The following is a 19,865-nucleotide window of genomic DNA, read 5'->3' as shown; positions in this document are numbered from 1 at the left end:
CCTGTCAACTGTCAGTTTAGCATCTTTGTTTTCTACCTGTCAACTGTCAGTTTAGCATCTTTGTTTTCTACCTGTCAACTGTCAGTTTAGCATCTTTGTTTTCTACTTGTCAACTGTCAGTTTAGCATCTTTGTTTTCTACCTGTCAACTGTCAGTTTAGCATCTTTGTTTTCTACCTGTCAACTGTCAGTTTAGCATCTTTGTTTTGTACTTGTCAACTGTCAGTTTAGCATCTTTGTTTTCTACCTGTCAACTGTCAGTTTAGCATCTTAGTTTTCTACTTGTCAACTGTCAGTTTAGCATCTTTGTTTTCTACCTGTCAACTGTCAGTTTAGCATCTTTGTTTTCTACCTGTCAACTGTCAGTTTAGCATCTTTGTTTTCTACCTGTCAACTGTCAGTTTAGCATATTTGTTTTCTACCCGTCAACTGTCAGTTTAGCATCTTTGTTTTCTACCTGTCAACTGTCAGTTTAGCATCTTTGTTTTCTACTTGTCAACTGTCAGTTTAGCATCTTTGTTTTCTACCTGTCAACTGTCAGTTTAGCATCTTTGTTTTCTACCTGTCAACTGTCAGTTTAGCATCTTTGTTTTGTACTTGTCAACTGTCAGTTTAGCATCTTTGTTTTCTACCTGTCAACTGTCAGTTTAGCATCTTAGTTTTCTACTTGTCAACTGTCAGTTTAGCATCTTTGTTTTCTACCTGTCAACTGTCAGTTTAGCATCTTTGTTTTCTACCTGTCAACTGTCAGTTTAGCATCTTTGTTTTCTACCTGTCAACTGTCAGTTTAGCATATTTGTTTTCTACCCGTCAACTGTCAGTTTAGCATCTTTGTTTTCTACCTGTCAACTGTCAGTTTAGCATCTTTGTTTTCTACCTGTCAACTGTCAGTTTAGCATCTTTGTTTTCTATCCGTCAACTGTCAGTTTAGCATCTTTGTTTTCTACCTGTCAACTTGTCAGTTTAGCATCTTTGTTTTCTACCTGTCAACTGTCAGTTTAGCATCTTTGTTTTCTACCTGTCAACTTGTCAGTGTAGCATCTTTGTTTTCTACCTGTCAACTGTCAGTTTAGCATCTTCGTTTTCTACCTATCAACTGTCAGTTTAGCATCTTTGTTTTCTACCTGTCAACTGTCGGTTTAGCATCTTTGTTTTCTACCTGTCAACTGTCAGTTTAGCATCTTTGTTTTCTACCTGTCAACTGTCAGTTTAGCATCTTTGTTTTCTACCCGTCAACTGTCAGTTTAGCATCTTTGTTTTCTACCCGTCAACTGTCAGTTTAGCATCTTTGTTTTCTACCCGTCAACTGTCAGTTTAGCATCTTTGTTTTCTACCTGTCAACTGTCAGTTTAGCATCTTTGTTTTCTACCCGTCAACTGTCAGTTTAGCATCTTTGTTTTCTACCTGTCAACTGTCAGTTTAGCATCTTTGTTTTCTACCTGTCAACTGTCAGTTTAGCATCTTTGTTTTCTACCTGTCAACTGTCAGTTTAGCATCTTTGATTTCTACCCGTCAACTGTCAGTTTAGCATCTTTGTTTTCTACCTGTCAACTGTCAGTTTAGCATCTTTGTTTTCTACCTGTCAACTGTCAGTTTAGCATCTTTGTTTTCTACCTGTCAACTGTCAGTTTAGCATCTTTGTTTTCTACTTGTCAACTGTCAGTTTAGCATCTTTGTTTTCTACCTGTCAACTGTCAGTTTAGCATCTTTGTTTTCTACCTGTCAACTTTCAGTTTAGCATCTTTGTTTTGTACTTGTCAACTGTCAGTTTAGCATCTTTGTTTTCTACCTGTCAACTGTCAGTTTAGCATCTTAGTTTTCTACTTGTCAACTGTCAGTTTAGCATCTTTGTTTTCTACCTGTCAACTGTCAGTTTAGCATCTTTGTTTTCTACCCGTCAACTGTCAGTTTAGCATCTTTGTTTTGTACTTGTCAACTGTCAGTTTAGCATCTTTGTTTTCTACCTGTCAACTGTCAGTTTAGCATCTTTGTTTTCTACCTGTCAACTGTCAGTTTAGCATCTTTGTTTTCTACCCGTCAACTGTCAGTTTAGCATCTTTGTTTTCTACCTGTCAACTGTCAGTTTAGCATCTTTGTTTTCTACCTGTCAACTGTCAGTTTAGCATCTTTGTTTTGTACTTGTCAACTGTCAGTTTAGCATCTTTGTTTTCTACCTGTCAACTGTCAGTTTAGCATCTTTGTTTTCTACCTGTCAACTGTCAGTTTAGCATCTTTGTTTTCTACCTGTCAACTGTCAGTTTAGCATCTTTGTTTTCTACTTGTCAACTGTCAGTTTAGCATCTTTGTTTTCTACCTGTCAACTGTCAGTTTAGCATCTTTGTTTTCTACCTGTCAACTGTCAGTTTAGCATCTTTGTTTTGTACTTGTCAACTGTCAGTTTAGCATCTTTGTTTTCTACCTGTCAACTGTCAGTTTAGCATCTTAGTTTTCTACTTGTCAACTGTCATTTTAGCATCTTTGTTTTCTACCTGTCAACTGTCAGTTTAGCATCTTTGTTTTCTACCTGTCAACTGTCAGTTTAGCATCTTTGTTTTCTACCTGTCAACTGTCAGTTTAGCATATTTGTTTTCTACCCGTCAACTGTCAGTTTAGCATCTTTGTTTTCTACCTGTCAACTGTCAGTTTAGCATCTTTGTTTTCTACTTGTCAACTGTCAGTTTAGCATCTTTGTTTTCTACCTGTCAACTGTCAGTTTAGCATCTTTGTTTTCTACCTGTCAACTGTCAGTTTAGCATCTTTGTTTTGTACTTGTCAACTGTCAGTTTAGCATCTTTGTTTTCTACCTGTCAACTGTCAGTTTAGCATCTTAGTTTTCTACTTGTCAACTGTCAGTTTAGCATCTTTGTTTTCTACCTGTCAACTGTCAGTTTAGCATCTTTGTTTTCTACCTGTCAACTGTCAGTTTAGCATCTTTGTTTTCTACCTGTCAACTGTCAGTTTAGCATATTTGTTTTCTACCCGTCAACTGTCAGTTTAGCATCTTTGTTTTCTACCTGTCAACTGTCAGTTTAGCATCTTTGTTTTCTACCTGTCAACTGTCAGTTTAGCATCTTTGTTTTCTATCCGTCAACTGTCAGTTTAGCATCTTTGTTTTCTACCTGTCAACTTGTCAGTTTAGCATCTTTGTTTTCTACCTGTCAACTGTCAGTTTAGCATCTTTGTTTTCTACCTGTCAACTTGTCAGTTTAGCATCTTTGTTTTCTACCTGTCAACTGTCAGTTTAGCATCTTCGTTTTCTACCTATCAACTGTCAGTTTAGCATCTTTGTTTTCTACCTGTCAACTGTCGGTTTAGCATCTTTGTTTTCTACCTGTCAACTGTCAGTTTAGCATCTTTGTTTTCTACCTGTCAACTGTCAGTTTAGCATCTTTGTTTTCTACCCGTCAACTGTCAGTTTAGCATCTTTGTTTTCTACCCGTCAACTGTCAGTTTAGCATCTTTGTTTTCTACCCGTCAACTGTCAGTTTAGCATCTTTGTTTTCTACCTGTCAACTGTCAGTTTAGCATCTTTGTTTTCTACCCGTCAACTGTCAGTTTAGCATCTTTGTTTTCTACCTGTCAACTGTCAGTTTAGCATCTTTGTTTTCTACCTGTCAACTGTCAGTTTAGCATCTTTGTTTTCTACCTGTCAACTGTCAGTTTAGCATCTTTGATTTCTACCCGTCAACTGTCAGTTTAGCATCTTTGTTTTCTACATGTCAACTGTCAGTTTAGCATCTTTGTTTTCTACCTGTCAACTGTCAGTTTAGCATCTTTGATTTCTACCCGTCAACTGTCAGTTTAGCATCTTTGTTTTCTACCTGTCAACTGTCAGTTTAGCATCTTTGATTTCTACCTGTCAACTGTCAGTTTAGCATCTTTGTTTTCTACATGTCAACTGTCAGTTTAGCATCTTTGTTTTCTACCTGTCAACTGTCTATTGGGGCCACATCAGGTCACATTGGGGCTGCATTGGGATCACATTAGGGCCACATCAGGCCACATTGGGGCCACATCAGGTCACATTGGGGCCCATATCAGGTTACATTGGGGCCACATTAGGGCCACATTAGGGCCACATCAGGTCACATTGGGGCTACATTAGGTCACATTGGGGCCACATCGGGTCACATTGGGGCTACATTAGGTCACATTGGGGCCACATCGGGTCACATTGGGGCTACATTAGGTCACATTGGGGCCACATCGGGTCACATTGGGGCTACATTAGGTCACATTGGGGCCACATTAGGGCCACATTAGGGCCACATCAGGTCACATTGGGGCTACATCGGGTCACATTGGGGCCACATTTTACGTGCAGTGTAAACAGTCACCAGGAAGTACTCTGATTTCCAAAACATCTGATTTGAAGCACTTTGTCTTGCAGTGTAAACAGTCAAAAATAAGACATTTTGTCAAAGCTACATTTTTTCTACGACAAGAACTTGCTTCACTATACAAACTTTTCCATTTACAAACCCCCTCCAGGAACCAATGAAGTTTGTAAATGGAGGTTCTACTGTACAGTATATGTATTGTTGACAAAGGTGACGTACTGTACATGTTAACAGCGTATGATGCATGAAAAATAGCAATTTAGTCATGTTTTTGGATGTTTTAGAGCTCTTTATAGGCGGAATCGAGTGACTCCTGATAGCTTCATTGTTAGTTGACTTTTGCTAGCTTAGAATGCATAAAAGAGAAAAGACATACGTTCTTGTCTTCCTTAAGTATTATGAATGATGGGCAACATTCCCAAAAAGTGAAGTTTCCCTTTAAAAGTATGTTGTTATAAGTGGCGGATAAATGAATATGTTACCAACCTTTACATTTGTTGGTTGTCTTGTCCAAAATGGCCTTTGCTGACTGAATCTTGCCATACCTGTGAAGACAATATGCAGAAGATATTGTCAACCACCTGAAACTCATACCTAATTGCCATTTGTGTGCAATATTGACAATACCCGGGTGACACTAAAACAATTCAACATAACCGAGGCTTAAAAGATCAGTCATATTTTCAATCTCTCACACACACAAACAGTGGGAATGGCGAGCTGTCATCACCATTCAGGCCTCGTTGCTACGATAAAGCGCTTTCATTTCTGCTTTGTGCTGGCAAACAGCATGGGGAAGAGAAACAAAACAAGCGCCGAGGACACAAACAGCTGCTGCTGCTTTCATGGCTGAATGGCTGCCTCCATAAGCTGGTGGGGAAATACTGCGCTCATGATGATGGCGTCCAACACAGAACTGCTCACATCTACGTAGGATCCTGTAGACCACTCTACTCCTTCTTTATTACATACCAAGACTAGGAACACATTTTCTTCCCTCGGATGACTCGATCTACTTGTCCTGAGAGATGATGACAATAACATTGCAGCAGCGTTTTCCTGAAGATATAAAACTTGTATACATATACACTACCGTTCAAAAGTTTGGGGTCACCCAAACAATTTAGTGGAATAGCCTTCATTTTTAAGAACAAGAATAGACTGTGGAGTTTCAGATGAAAGTTCTCTTTTTCTGGCCATTTTGAGTGTTTAATTGACCCCACAAATGTGATGCTCCAGAAACTCAATCTGCTCAAAGGAAGGTCAGTTTTGTAGCTTCTGTAACAAGCTAAACTGTTTTCAGATGTGTGATTGACATGATTGCACAAGGGTTTTCTAATCATCAATTAGCCTTCTGAGCCAATGAGCAAACACATTGTACCATTAGAACACTGGAGTGATAGTTGCTGGAAATGGGCCTCTATACACCTATGTAGATATTGCACCAAAAAGCAGACATTTGCAGCTAGAATAGTCATTTACCACATTAGCAATGTATAGAGTGTATTTCTTTCAAGTTAAGACTAGTTTAAAGTTATCTTCATTGAAAAGTACAGTGCTTTGCTTTCAAAAATAAGGACATTTACATGTGACCCCAAACTTTTGAACGGTAGTGTATATATATATATATATATATATATATATATATATATATATATATATATATATATATATATATATATATATATATATGTTTTATTTTTTTAAATGCGATGACAATAAAGTTACATTCCATATCACTTAATGTGAAAAAAATGATCTACCTGAGGACAAAAAAGACCAAAATCACCCCACTGATTCTCAGCATGTTATTACTTCATATAAGCAAAATAATGAATCAACAGAAAAACTAACTTTGACTCCCTGAACTCTCTACCATCCAGTGGAACTGTGCTTTTTAATCTTCTTGAAATACTACGTCTAAGATTGTAAGATTCGACCAAACACTATTCGGTGTTGCTGAGATTACAGTTTTGGCGGTGTAGTTCCGCCTGGAATGTGACATTTTCAACTTACTAAGGCATTTTAGATAAGTGTGTGCTTCCTATTTCATCGGAACGGTTTGAGGAAGTGCATAAAGCCACGCCCACAAAGACAGTGTTGAATGACATCATCAGTCACCTTTCACCTCACGGCCCATTGGAAACTGTTGTAGCTGCAAAAACTCTTTTATCATTTTTTACAATTTAGCTGCAAGATTTCCCCCAGATTGCAATTGGGGGCGTGGTCAATATGACATCAAGGTACAATTTGCATAATCAGAATCAGAATCGGAATCAGAAATACTTTAATATCAGCGTTGATGCTATATTTTCTTTAAAATGGCCTGAAAAATGTCAAAACAAACATTTAAAAACAAATCTGTGTTATTATTAATTAAAGTTAAAAGTACCAATGATTGTCACACACACACGAGGTGTGGTGAAATGTGTCCTCTGCATTTGACCCATCCCCTTGTTCACCCCCTGGGAGGTGAGGGGAGCAGTGGGCAGCAGCGTAGCCGCGCCCGGGAATCATTTTTGGTGATTTAACCCCCAATTCCAACACTTGATGCTGAGTGCCAAGCAGGGAGGTAATGGCTCCCATTTTTATAGTCTTTGGTATGACCCGGCCGGGGTTTGAATTCACAACCTACCCATCTCAGGGCGGACACTCTAACCACTAGGCCACTGAGTAGTACTTGTGAAAAGTAATCCCCCGATTCCTATTTTCAACAGTCCCATCATTTGAGCAGGAAAACGCTGAACACCATCTTTGTTTTCTACCTGTCAACTGTCAGTTTAGCATCTTTGTTTTCTACCTGTCACCTGTCAGTTTAGCATCTTTGTTTTCTACCCGTCAACTGTCAGTTTAGCATCTTTGTTTTCTACCCGTCAACTGTCAGTTTAGCATCTTTGTTTTGTACCCGTCAACTGTCAGTTTAGCATCTTTGTTTTCTACCTGTCAACTGTCAGTTTAGCATCTTTGTTTTCTACCTGTCAACTGTCAGTTTAGCATCTTTGTTTTCTACCTGTCAACTGTCAGTTTAGCATCTTTGTTTTCTACCTGTCAACTGTCAGTTTAGCATCTTTGTTTTCTACCTGTCAACTGTCAGTTTAGCATCTTTGTTTTCTACCCGTCAACTGTCAGTTGAGCATCTTTGTTTTCTACCTGTCAACTGTCGATTTAGCATCTTTGTTTTCTACCCGTCAACAGTCAGTTTAGCATCTTTGTTTTCTACCCGTCAACAGTCAGTTTAGCATCTTTGTTTTCTACCTGTCAACTGTCAGTTTAGTATCTTTGTTTTCTACCTGTCAACTGTCAGTTTAGCATCTTTGTTTTCTACCTGTCAAATGTCGATTTAGCATCTTTGTTTTCTACCCGTCAACCTACCCATCTCAGGGCGGACACTCTAACCACTAGGCCACTGAGTAGGTTTAGTATTAATTAGTAATAAGTAATAAGTAATAAGTAATAAGTAATAATTATTATTAATTAGTATTAACATATATTTTGTATTGTATCGTCTTGCTGTAATTGTTGCTGCTTCTTGTACAATGTACTTTGTTGAGAAGTTCCTAGAGAGTACTACTACTCTTTTAGTGACTTTTCCTTGAACAAAAACGACTAGCAACAAATCTAGTATGTTTTTCTGGTGTTATTGGAGACTGTACCTGTAACTACTTGGTATCGGATCCATACCTAAATGTGTGGTATCATCCAAAACTAATGTCAAGTATCAAACAAGAGAAGAATAAGTGATTATTACATTTGAACAGAAGTGTAGATAGAACATGTTCAAACATAAAATAAGCAGATATATATTAGGAAACACATTTTTAATGTATCATAAGATTTTCTGTTAAAATAAAGCCAAAAATGAAACTTTTAAACTTTATTTTGAAAAGTATCGAAATACATTTTGGTTCCGGCACCAAAATATTGGTATCGGAACAACCCGAAATAGATTACTTAAACATGTTTTCATGTGCCGGCTTATATTTTGCTGTGGCAAAGCACCGCAATCAATAAATGACATGTACTTGTCACGATACTTTGCAACAACACAAAAATGACTGATCAATGTCATCATTATTAGCACAGTATTTTAGGTTTTGTGGTGTTTTTTTTTTATGATAAACACAAAACAAATCATACGCGTCTGGTTTAAGTGACGTCACTTCCTGTTGTATAGATCTGTCACTCAGCTGCTGGGTTCAATGTACACAACTGAATATCTTAGTTAGTTGTGTTTGTGCCAGTTTAAATTGGGTTATGGTGTTTCTTCATGGGGAAATATGGTAATGTGCCTTATATTCATATTAGCATTTAAGCTAGCGAGCAAGCTTAAAGGCCTACTGAAAGCCACTACTACCGACCACGCGGTCTGATAGTTTATATATTAATGATGAAATCTTAACATTGCAACACATGCCAATACGGCCGGGTTAACTTATAAAGTGACATTTTAAACTTCCCAGGAAACTTCCGCTTGAAAACGTCGCGGTATGATGACGTATGCGCGTGACGTCACGAGGGCAAGGGAAGTGTTTGGACCCAATTCAAATACCTCTGTTTTCTTCGACAAAATTCCACAGTATTCTGGACATCTGTGTGGGTGAATCTTTTGCAATTTGTTTAATGGACAATGGAGACTGCAAATAAGAAAGTTGTAGGTGCGATCGGTGGAGCGGCGGACTACAGCAACACCAACACCAGGAGGTTGTGTTGTGTTTTGAGCAGGATAGCAGACGCACTACAGTGAGTAAGCCCGCCGCCGCATCTAAGTTAGCTTCTGTTTTTTTAGCTTCGCCAAGCTGAATATTATTAATCGCGTATTTACATGTTCATGGTTTAATAGTATTTTTGATCTTCTGTCTATCCATCCAGTCAGGGTTTTTTTTTATTTAGTTTCTATCTGCATTTGAGACTGCTATGCTATCACGTTGGCTACGTAGCTAGGTTAGCTTCTATTTTTTTTAGCTTCGAAAAGCTGAATATTATTAATGGTGTATTTACATGTTCAGTCACTGTGAATGTCCATTTGGCGTTCTCGACTCTCATTTTCAAGAGGATATAGTATCCCAGGTGGTTTAAAATACAAATCTGTGATCTACAATAGAAAAAGGAGAGAGTGTGGAATCCAATGAGCCAGCTTGTACCTAAGTTACGGTCAGAGCGAAAAAAGATACGTCCATCACTGCCTCTCAAGTCCTTCACTGTAACGTTCCTCATCTACGAATCTTTCATCCTCGCTCAAATTAATGGGGTAATCGTCACTTTCTCGGTCCGAATCTCTCTCGCTCCATTGTAAACAACGGGGAATTGTCAGGAATATTACCCCCTGTGACGTCACGCTACTTCCGGTACAGGCAAGGCTTTTTTTTATCAGCGAGCAAAAGTTGCGAACTTTATCGTCGATTCGCTCTACTAAATCCTTTCAGCAAAAATATGACAATATCGCGAAATGATCAAGTATGACACATAGAATGGATCTGCTATTCCCGTTTAAATAAAAAAATTTCATTTCAGTAGGCCTTTAATATGAACTGTCGAGAGTTTTACAGTTAATTCCGTTTATGGAAGCGAAAATGTTGATGAATCGGACATATTTTTTAAGTATAAACTCATGACGTTAGGAAGGTAAACAGTAAAAACTGCTAAATTGATGAGATGATCCAGGGTTAAAACGACGGTGGTCAGAGTCCGAGCTTTATAAACCTGTGAGAAATCTAGCGTAGACCGTTGCCCATGCAGACGTAGACCCTGAAAGACACATGATTGTACTCACTGGTGACAGAGTTTGACCAGGTCCAGGTCTGTGGTGGCAGGAGGCAGACCCCGGATGTACAGGTTGGTCTTGCTGAGCTGCTCCAGGCCTGTGCTGCTGCTGTTGCTGCTGCTGCTGGGACTGGACGGAGTCATGGGGTAGGACTGCACACAGGAGGGCCACTGTTAGCTTCCAGAGTGTAGAAGGGAGCCACATAATCACATTTAAAGCACCGGTCAACTGTTATCACAAGGAATTCTCGTCTGGAGGGATTAAAAACATGACAAAGCACAGGTCTACGATCTGCTGCCGTGTACCAGCCTGCTCTCCACGTTGATGTCCTTCAGCAGGTTCCAATTAGACAACTTCTCAATACTTTGTTAAGCAATCGAGACAACATCAAGCTCTTAAATACCAATGAGGTTTGGCATTTGGGTGCCTAGAATAATGACTTCATGATCATATCTTGCTCCGTTTTCCTTCTTGCGAGCCGCACCACGCCAGCACTGACCCGCGAAGCATTTCCTTCCCCTTACTCATCCATGAAAATAGCTCCCAGCCAGCCCAAACCCTCTCCAGATCTGTTCCAACACAAAGCCTGGCACCGTCGCGCCATCTGTCCGTAACCAAAGGACAATCCACGCAGAGACCCAAAGCCATGGATACCACCGCAGTCATGCCAACCCCAAACACCAAGATTTTCCTACCAAGTCATGTGACGGTCGGATGTTCATGGAGGATTATTTTTCACAGAACGCTTCGCTGTGGCACAAACATCTGTTGGGTCTTCAAGCAGAGGCCCTTTTTTTGTTGGTATGCAATTACTAATACACTAATTTTTGGGGAGCTTCAAAGGCTTCTTCTCGAGACCACAAAAAAGCAGCTTTCGGAGCGGCGCTAGGGGGTGGCTACCAGGGAAAGACATAAATCCCAATTTTACTTTTGGAAGAAGAACATGCAGTACCAGAGTCCAACAGAGGGGCCGCGTAAAGTTTCAATGCATACTGTGCATCCTATGTGCGCATTACAGAACAGACCATAAACATGAATATCAGGAAGTTTTTTCCCAACTAAAAGTAACACGACAGATAAACAACAACACCCGCTGTGATGATTCAGGTTTGTGAATCGTACCGCCATATGTCGCACCGGATTATAAGGCGCACTGCCGATGAGCAGGTCTATTCAGATATTTGTTCATACAAAAGGCGCATTAAAGGGGTCATATTATGATTTTTTTAATCTACATTTAAAGACTTCCTTGTGGTCTACTTCACATGGAATGGTGGTTCTTTGCATAGATTATGTTTTACTTAGACACACTTTAATGATCCACAAGGGAAATTGTTCCACACAGTAGCTCAGTTACAAAGGATGGAAAGTGTAAGGATGGAAAGGACAATGCAGGTATAAAATAGACTAAAAATGTACCGTAGTAGCAATATAAAATATAACATATATGTAATATCTACTTAATATATGTACAGTATATGATATATACTGATATATTATAGTATGTTTGTATCATATATACAATATATAACAATTACCATGTACAATATTACAGTATATGTAACAGCTGCAGCATAAAATAGAGAAAATATACATTGTAAACAAAGCGATGTAGCTAACATGTCAGGTAATAGACTGATATCATCTATTGCTGTATGGCCAGTGATTATACAGCTGGATGGAGTGCGCAATGAAGGAGTTCTTCAATCCAACACTGTGGGAACCAAGCTGAAGCTTTACAGACCATCTTTTTCATCTCTTTGCGAGGATTAGGAATAATTCTTCATGTAAAGGGGAATATATAAACATCCCATCAGTCTTTATCCCATTGAGAGCAAACATTGTACAGTAAGAGATTGTTTTACTATATTGATAGTTTATATTTCTTGTTTAGCACTTAGCAATACTGCCACATGATGCTTAGTGTTTCACTAAAACTGGATCTGTTTTTTTCTAAAACTGGTAGATCATCCTCCTTATATTCAGGATCAAAAATAGAAGTTTCTGGATCATTATTTGTACCAAAGTAGTCTTTGCTGTCTCTCATCAAATCTGCCATGATTAGTAGTCTTGTAAATAATTTAAAACATTTATATGCACGTACAACACTTAAAACTTTTAGCATAACAGTATGTGGAATTAAATGATGGAATGGATTAAGTAAAGAAGTTAAAAATTGTACTGACATGATCCAGTTTAAGAGGTTGTTTAAATTAATAGTGCTTACAAAGTACAAAGAAGAAGAATTATGAGAAAAACTTCCAACCTTATTGAAAATATTCTTCATCTCAGTATGTTAATAATGACTGAATTAATTAATTACATATTACAAACTGTTGTATATACTAATTCATAGATGTTATTTTATTATATAAAAAGGTCAGTAAATGATTTTATATAATTGTAAATGCTTTGAAGTGGGAAAGGGGTAGGATTAAATAAGCTTTGCTTCTTCCTACTCCTTTTCGGGCATGATGTAAATGAAATGATATGAAATTGTGTGATGTATTATGATGTAAATGTGTTCATGTTCCAAATAAACTAAAAGAAAGAAAGAAAGAAAGTAGTCTTGTTGTTGTTGAAGTGAAAATTGAACCTTGTGATGCGTCTGTGAATTTAATACGCTTAAAATGATCAAAATATATCAATATTACATGTATTATGAATGTTAATACATTACATATATACTTGCAGGGTGTATATAAAATCTTGATGGAGGCTTACAAATGTTTTTAGAGCGCTTTATGAACGGATTAGAGTACTCCTGTTGGTTCCATTGTTAGCTGACTTTTGCTAACCTTTATTTACAACTTACAATGCATTAAAAAAAACATAGAGTATGTGTTATTGGCCTACATAAGAATCCTGAATGATAGACAAAATTCCAAAAATGTGCAATCCCCCTTCAAGTAGTCAGAATTTGGAAGGTGAGAAGCCGTATTTTTTTTCTTCTTCTAAAAAGTGGCACTTTTTTCCAAGTGCTAAAGAATCCATCAATCCTTTGGGATAAGACCCGGATCTTCTTCAGTCTTAACTCCGCCCCTGGCTCCAACAAGACGCAGGCATGGAGAGAGAAAAAAAAATCCCTCTTTGTTTCCCTGCAGGAATCACATCCCAATCACTTCATTGATTAATATGGATGGAACCCGAACGTGCTGGAATAATTCAATCCATGTGAAGCTCATATTTCAATCACACGTCGCCATAAAAACTCTGCTTCTGCATTCTACATCGTCAATCTTCCATACCAATCAGAAGGTGTGGCTGTAAAGAGGACCCTCACTTCCTGTTCACCTGAAAAGGTCAAACTGTAGGATACGGCCATGATCACACTTAAATAGGACTACAATAACCATAATACATGTTTAAATTACATACATGATCACAATTAAATAGGACTACAATAACCAGAATATATGTTTAAGTTATATACATGATCACAATTAAATAGGACTACAATAACCATAGTACATGTTTAAGTTATATACATGATCACAATTAAAGAGGACTACAATAACCATAGTACATGTTTAAGTTATATACATGATCACAATTAAATAGTACTACAATAACCATAATACATGTTGAGGTTATATACATGATCACAATCAAAGAGGACTACAATAACCATAATACATGTTTAAATTATATACATGATCACAATAAAGAGGACTACAATAACCATAGTACATGTTTAAGTTATATACATGATCACAATTAAATAGGACTACAATAACCAGAATATATGTTTAAGTTATATACATGATCACAATTAAAGAGGACTACAATAACCATAGCACATGTTTAAGTTATATACATGATCACAATAAAGAGGACTACAATAACCATAGTACATGTTTAAGTTATATACATGATCACAATTAAGAGGACTACAATAACCATAGTACATGTTTAAGTTATATACATGATCACAATTAAGAGGACTACAATAACCATAGTACATGTTTAAGTGATATACATGATCACAATTAAGAGGACTACAATAACCATAGTACATGTTTAAGTTATATACATGATCACAATTAAGGAGGACTACAAAAACCATAATACATGTTTAAGTGATATACATGATCACAATTAAAGAGGACTACAATAACCAAAGTAGCGTACAGTTCTAACTTATATCTCTCAGTAGACTCGCGATGGAAGCGCTAAACACTACAACATGGCCGACGGCGAGAAGACGCTATAAGTGGAAGCACGTAAACAAGACCCGCCCACAAAAAGATACGGTCAGAAAGCGGCTTGAAGATGGTCTGTAAAACTTAATCAATGCAACATTTTGAGCAAAGTATCACCAAAACATGTTATATATACCACAAGGAAGTGTTTTAAATGGAGAAAAACATTATAATATGACCCCTTTAAAGAGAACTACAATAACCATCATGCAAGTTGTGGTTCATGTATATGCACACAACTATTAAAGAGGACTACAATACCCATAATGCAAGTTGTGGTTCATGTATATGCACACAACTATTAAAGAGGACTACAATACCCATAATGCATGTTTAGGTTATAATAACCATAATGTATGTTTAAGTTATAATAACCATAATGTATGTTTAGGTTATGTACATGGTCACAATTAAAGAGGACTACAATACCCATAATGCATGTTCAGGTTATAGTAACCATAATGTATGTTTAAGTTATAATAACCATAATGTATGTTCGTGTTATAACAACCATAATGTATGTTCAGGTTATAATAACCATAATGTATGTTCAGGTTATAATAACCATAATGCATGTTCAGGTTATAATAACCATAATGTGTGTTCAGGTTATAATAACCATAATGTATGTTTAAGTTATAATAACCATAATATACTGTATGTTCAGGTTATAATAACCTGTATGTTCAGGTTATAATAACCATAATGTATGTTCAGGTTATAATAACCACAATGCATGTTCAGGTTATTATAACCATAATGTATGTTTAAGTTATAATAACCATAATGTACTGTATGTTCAGGTTATAATAACCATAATGTATGTTTAGGTTATGATAACCATAATGTATGTTCAGGTTATAATAACCACAATGCATGTTCAGGTTATTATAACCATAATGTGTGTTCAGGTTATAATAACCATAATGTATGTTTAAGTTATAATAACCATAATGAACTGTATGTTCAGGTTATAATAACCATAATGTACGTTTAGGTTATGATAACCATAACGTATGTTCAGGTTATAATAACCATAATGTGTGTTCAGGTTGTAATAACCATAATGTATGTTCAGGTTATAATAACCATAATGTATGTTTAAGTTATAATAACCATAATGTATGTTCAGGTTATAATAACCATAATGTATGTTTAAGTTATAATAACCATAACGTATGTTCAGGTTATGATGACCTTAATGTGTGTTCAGGTTGTAATAACCATAATGTACATTCAGGTTATAATAATGTATGTTCAGGTTATAATAACCATAATGTATTTAAGGTTATAATAACCACAATATATGTTAAAGTTATAATAACCATAATATATGTTCAGGTTATAATAATCATAATGTACGTTCAGGTTATAATAATGTATTTAAGGTTATAATAACCATAATATATGTTCAGGATATAATAATGTATGTTCAGGTTATAATAACCATCATGTATGTTCAGGTAATAATAACCACAATGTATGTTCAGGTAATAATAATGTATATTGAGGTTATAATAAAGTATGTTGAGGTTGTAATAATATATATTCAGGTTCTATGCACACAACAATTAAAGGCTGAGCAGCTGCTCTCATCTCCATCCTCCTCCTCCTCCTCCTCCTCCTCCTCACAGGATCAGATGTGATCTCTCCATCTTGCTTTTTATGACTCTTATTCATCCTCGCTCTTCTTTCCATATTGTCCCGCACTTCATTCCCTCCACCAGCACGGCGGCGATAATGCAAATAAATATATTCTTCCCCGTCCTTCCTCCTCTGGGCGGCCGCGGGTGTCATTCGACAAAAGGCGACGTCAGGAAGGGCTTCCCAATGTCATCCGTGCGCCAGGAAAGTGGCAGTAGTAGAAAAGTAGAAAGGCGGCCTACCTGCTTGCGGCTGCCACTTTTCAGCGGGTTGCCCGTGTTGGCGAAGATCATCCTGCGGTAATGTTGGAGGCTTGTTGGCACCACTACGGTAATGTTGGAGGTTGCAGCACCACGATCACCCGCGAAGAAGAAGAAGAAGAAGAAGAAGAAGAAGAAGTCACCAATATCACCCACGAAGAAGAAGAAGAAGTCGGAAGCGGTGAGTCGGCTAAAAAAAACAACAGGCGTCTGTTTAAAATGTCGGCATTGTTAGACGAAGCCTGGCCGCCCTGAAGGTAGTGACACATTTATCCGGGGGAGGGACTCGTCTATCCGCTCACTTTACGCCGAACCAGCGAGCCTCGGGTCCGGTTCATTGATCTCCGACGTCCTGCTGCAGACCGCTCACAGTCCTGCCTACTACGGACTCAACCATTCGCCGCTCCGGGGGGGTGTTGGGCCTCCTAACCACCGCAGGATCTCGCCACCAAAAGCTCACTTCTCACCTTTATTCCACGTCGCGTGTGCCACGTCGTCTTTTGGCGTCGAGGAGTGGATCAAAACGCGGATAGAAGAAAGGTTTCCGGGTTCATTTCCACCGGCTGGAAACATTTGCCGCCTTTCGTGTTGGTGTCGTCCGCACATACCAAGCATTCTTCACCCCCACCTCCGCCAACCACACACACAAACACACATTCTTGTATTTGTTACCTTCTTGAGACCTCCGAAAAATGCCTACCTCTTTAGGACCACCCTTTAATAATAATAATAATAGGGGTGTGGGGAAAAAATCGATTCGAATTCAAATCGCGATTCAGAATCGATTCTCATTTTGAAAAAAATCGATTTTATTTTATTTATTTTTTTTCCTTTTTTTTTTAATTACTGTATATTACCAAATAAACACCCTTGGGCAAATAACCGCCCATGTCCTAATAGCCGCCCTAATAGTCTGACCCCGTTTTGTGAATTAACCGCCTCTTCCTAATAACCGCCTATGTCCAAATCAATCAATCGATCAATCAATGTTTATTTATATAGCCCTGAATCACAAGTGTCTCAAAGGGCTGTACAAGCCACAAGGACATCCTCGGTACAGAGCCCACATACGGGCAAGGAAAACTCACCCCAGTGGGACGTGAATGACTATGACAGGGGTCGGCAACCCGCGGCTCTAGAGCCGCATGCGGCTCTTTAGCGCCGCCCTAGTGGCTCTCTGGAGCTTTTTCAAAAATGTATGAAAAATTGAAAAAGATGAGGGGAAAAAATATATTTTTTGTTCTAATATGGTTTCTGTAGGATGACAAACATGACACAAACCTCCCTAATTGTTATAAATCACACTGTTTATATTAAACATGCTTCACTGATTCGAGTATTTGGCGAGCGCCGTTTTGTCCTACTAATTTTGGCGGTCCTTGAACTCACCGCCGTTTGTTTACATGTGTAACTTTCTCCGACTTTCTAGGACGTGTTTTATGCCACTTCTTTTTCTGTCTCATTTTGTCCACCAAACTGTTGACATTGTGCGTGAAGGCACAAAGGTGAGTTTTGTTGATGTTATTGACTTGTGTGGAGTGCTATTCAGACATATTTGGTCACTGCATTAATGCTAGCTAATCGATGCTAACATGCTATTTAGGCTAGCTATATGTACATATTGCATCATTATGCCTCATTTGTAGCTATATTTGAGGTCATTTGGTTTCCTTTAAGTCATCTTAATTCAATTTATATCTCATGACACACTATCTGTATGTAATATGGCTTTTAATTTTTTGCGGCTCCAGACAGATTTGTTTTTGTATTTTTGGTCCAATATGGCTCTTTCAACATTTTGGGTTGCCGACCCCTGGACTATGAGAAACCTTGGAGAGGACCGCATATGTGGGTAACCCGCCCGCCCCCTCTAGGGGAGACCGAAAGCAATGGATGTGGAGTGGGTCTGACATAATATTGTGAAAGTCCAACACATCAGCGAAAGTCCAGTCCATGGTGGGGCCAGCAGGAACCATCCCGAGCGGAGACGGGTCAGCAGCGTAGAGATGTCCCCATCCGATGCACAGGCTAGCGGTCCACCCCGGGTTGGGAGCAGAGTAGAAAAGAAAAGAAAAGAAACGGCAGATCAACTGGTCTAAAAAGGGAGTCTATTTAAAGGCTAGAGTATACAAATGAGTTTTAAGATGGGACTTAAATGCTTCTACTGAGGTAGCATCTCTAACTTTTACCGGGAGGGCATTCCATAGTATTGGAGCCCCAATAGAAAACGCTCTATAGCCCGCAGACTTTTTTTGGGCTCTGGGAATCACTAATAAGCCGGAGTTCTTTGAACGCAGATTTCTTGCCGGGACATATGGTACAATACAATCGGCAAGATAGGCAGGAGCTAAACCGTGTAGTATTTTATACGTAAGTAGTAAAACCTTAAAGTCGCATCTTAGGTGCACAGGAAGCCAGTGCAGGTGAGCCAGTATAGGCGTAATATGATCAAACTTTCTTGTTTTTGTCAAAAGTCTAGCAGCCGCATTTTGTACCAACTGTAATCTTTTAATGCTAGACATAGGGAGGCCCGAAAATAAAACGTTTCAGTAATCGAGACGAGACGTAACGAACGCATGGATAATGATCTCAGCATCGCTTGTGGACAAAATGGAACGAATTTTAGCGATATTACGGAGATGAAAGAAGGCCGTTTTAGTAACACTCTTAATGTGTGACTCAAACGAGAGAGTTGGGTGGAAGATAATACCCAGATTCTTTACCGAGTCGCCTTGTTTAATTGTTTGGTTGTCAAATGTTAAGGTGGTATTAGTAAATAGATGTCGGTGTTGAGCAGGACCGATAATCAGCATTTCCGTTTTCTTAGCGTTGAGTTGCAAAAAGTTAGCGGACATCCATTGTTTAATTTCATTAAGACGCCCATGGGCTGTTATTTGCATAATTTAGATTGAAATGCTACTGGGGTTGCGTTTGCTGCAGTATTATTGTTTTGATGGTTTTATAGAGTACTTGGTACCATAATTGTATTTTTCCTGTATGCTGCTTTATTTAAAACTTGGAGTACTGTAGCCTTTATTTTATTTAAGTGACAGTATTATTGTTCTGTTTTGATGGTGGGTTTTATACTTGAGTACTTGGTACCATAATTTTATCTTTCCCGGTAGGCTGCTTTATTTAAAAAGTGTATTTCTTTTTAGTATTGGTATTCTATTTGACAATTGTTGCACTACTGCCATGTTGAGGCCTTGTTGATCTCTTGTCTTTTGATAGCCTACCTCATGTTGATCTCTTGTTTTTTTGTTTGTATGTTTACAATTGCTTTTACATTTAAAGTTTTTTCTACGTAAAAAAAATACTGGACAGTAACCGTTGTAACCAAATAATGGCCTGGTGCAGGCTGCTGCAAAAATAAATAAAAGCCTTGTGCAAATAACCGCCTGCTTCTTTTAAACGCCTGTCTCCAAAATCCATTTTGTGAAATAAACGCCCAGGCTACTACTTGGTAATATACGGTAATCAATCCAACAAAACAATACACAGCAATACCATAACAATGCAATCCAATTCCAAAAGCAAACCTGACCCAGCAACACTCAGAACTGCATGGGGGCTCTGTACCGAGGATGTCGTTGTGGCTTGTACAGCCCTTTGAGACACTTGTGATTTAGGGCTATATAAATAAACATTGATTGATTGAT

General features: G+C 38.1%; 2 protein-coding genes across 3 annotated transcripts in view; one reads left to right on the top strand and one right to left on the bottom strand.

Annotated features, from left to right (window-relative positions):
* Positions 1-16,640, bottom strand: part of rbms1a (RNA binding motif, single stranded interacting protein 1a) — a 67,802-nt gene extending 51,162 nt beyond the window's left edge. Inside the window, exons 1-3 of one of the 2 annotated variants that reach the window (XM_062034938.1) lie at positions 16,189-16,640; positions 10,110-10,252; positions 4,826-4,884 (exon numbers count right to left, since the gene is read on the bottom strand). In XM_062034938.1, coding sequence (XP_061890922.1) covers positions 4,826-4,884; positions 10,110-10,252; positions 16,189-16,239 — 253 coding nt within the window. In that variant the 5' untranslated portion in view covers positions 16,240-16,640. The remainder of the gene's footprint in view (positions 1-4,825; positions 4,885-10,109; positions 10,253-16,188) is intronic. The other variant, XM_062034949.1, reaches the window with a different exon arrangement.
* psmd14 (proteasome 26S subunit, non-ATPase 14) overlaps positions 16,269-19,865 on the top strand; it is a 56,868-nt gene continuing 53,271 nt past the window's right edge. Inside the window, exon 1 of the mRNA XM_062034970.1 lies at positions 16,269-16,387. The gene's annotated coding sequence lies outside the window, so the exon portion shown is untranslated. The remainder of the gene's footprint in view (positions 16,388-19,865) is intronic.

Source organism: Entelurus aequoreus, linkage group LG02, assembly GCF_033978785.1.
Source record: "Entelurus aequoreus isolate RoL-2023_Sb linkage group LG02, RoL_Eaeq_v1.1, whole genome shotgun sequence".
Lineage (NCBI taxonomy): Eukaryota > Metazoa > Chordata > Actinopteri > Syngnathiformes > Syngnathidae > Entelurus > Entelurus aequoreus.
The sequence above is the reverse complement of the archived record's forward strand: the minus strand, read 5'-3'. Positions and strand labels throughout refer to the sequence as shown.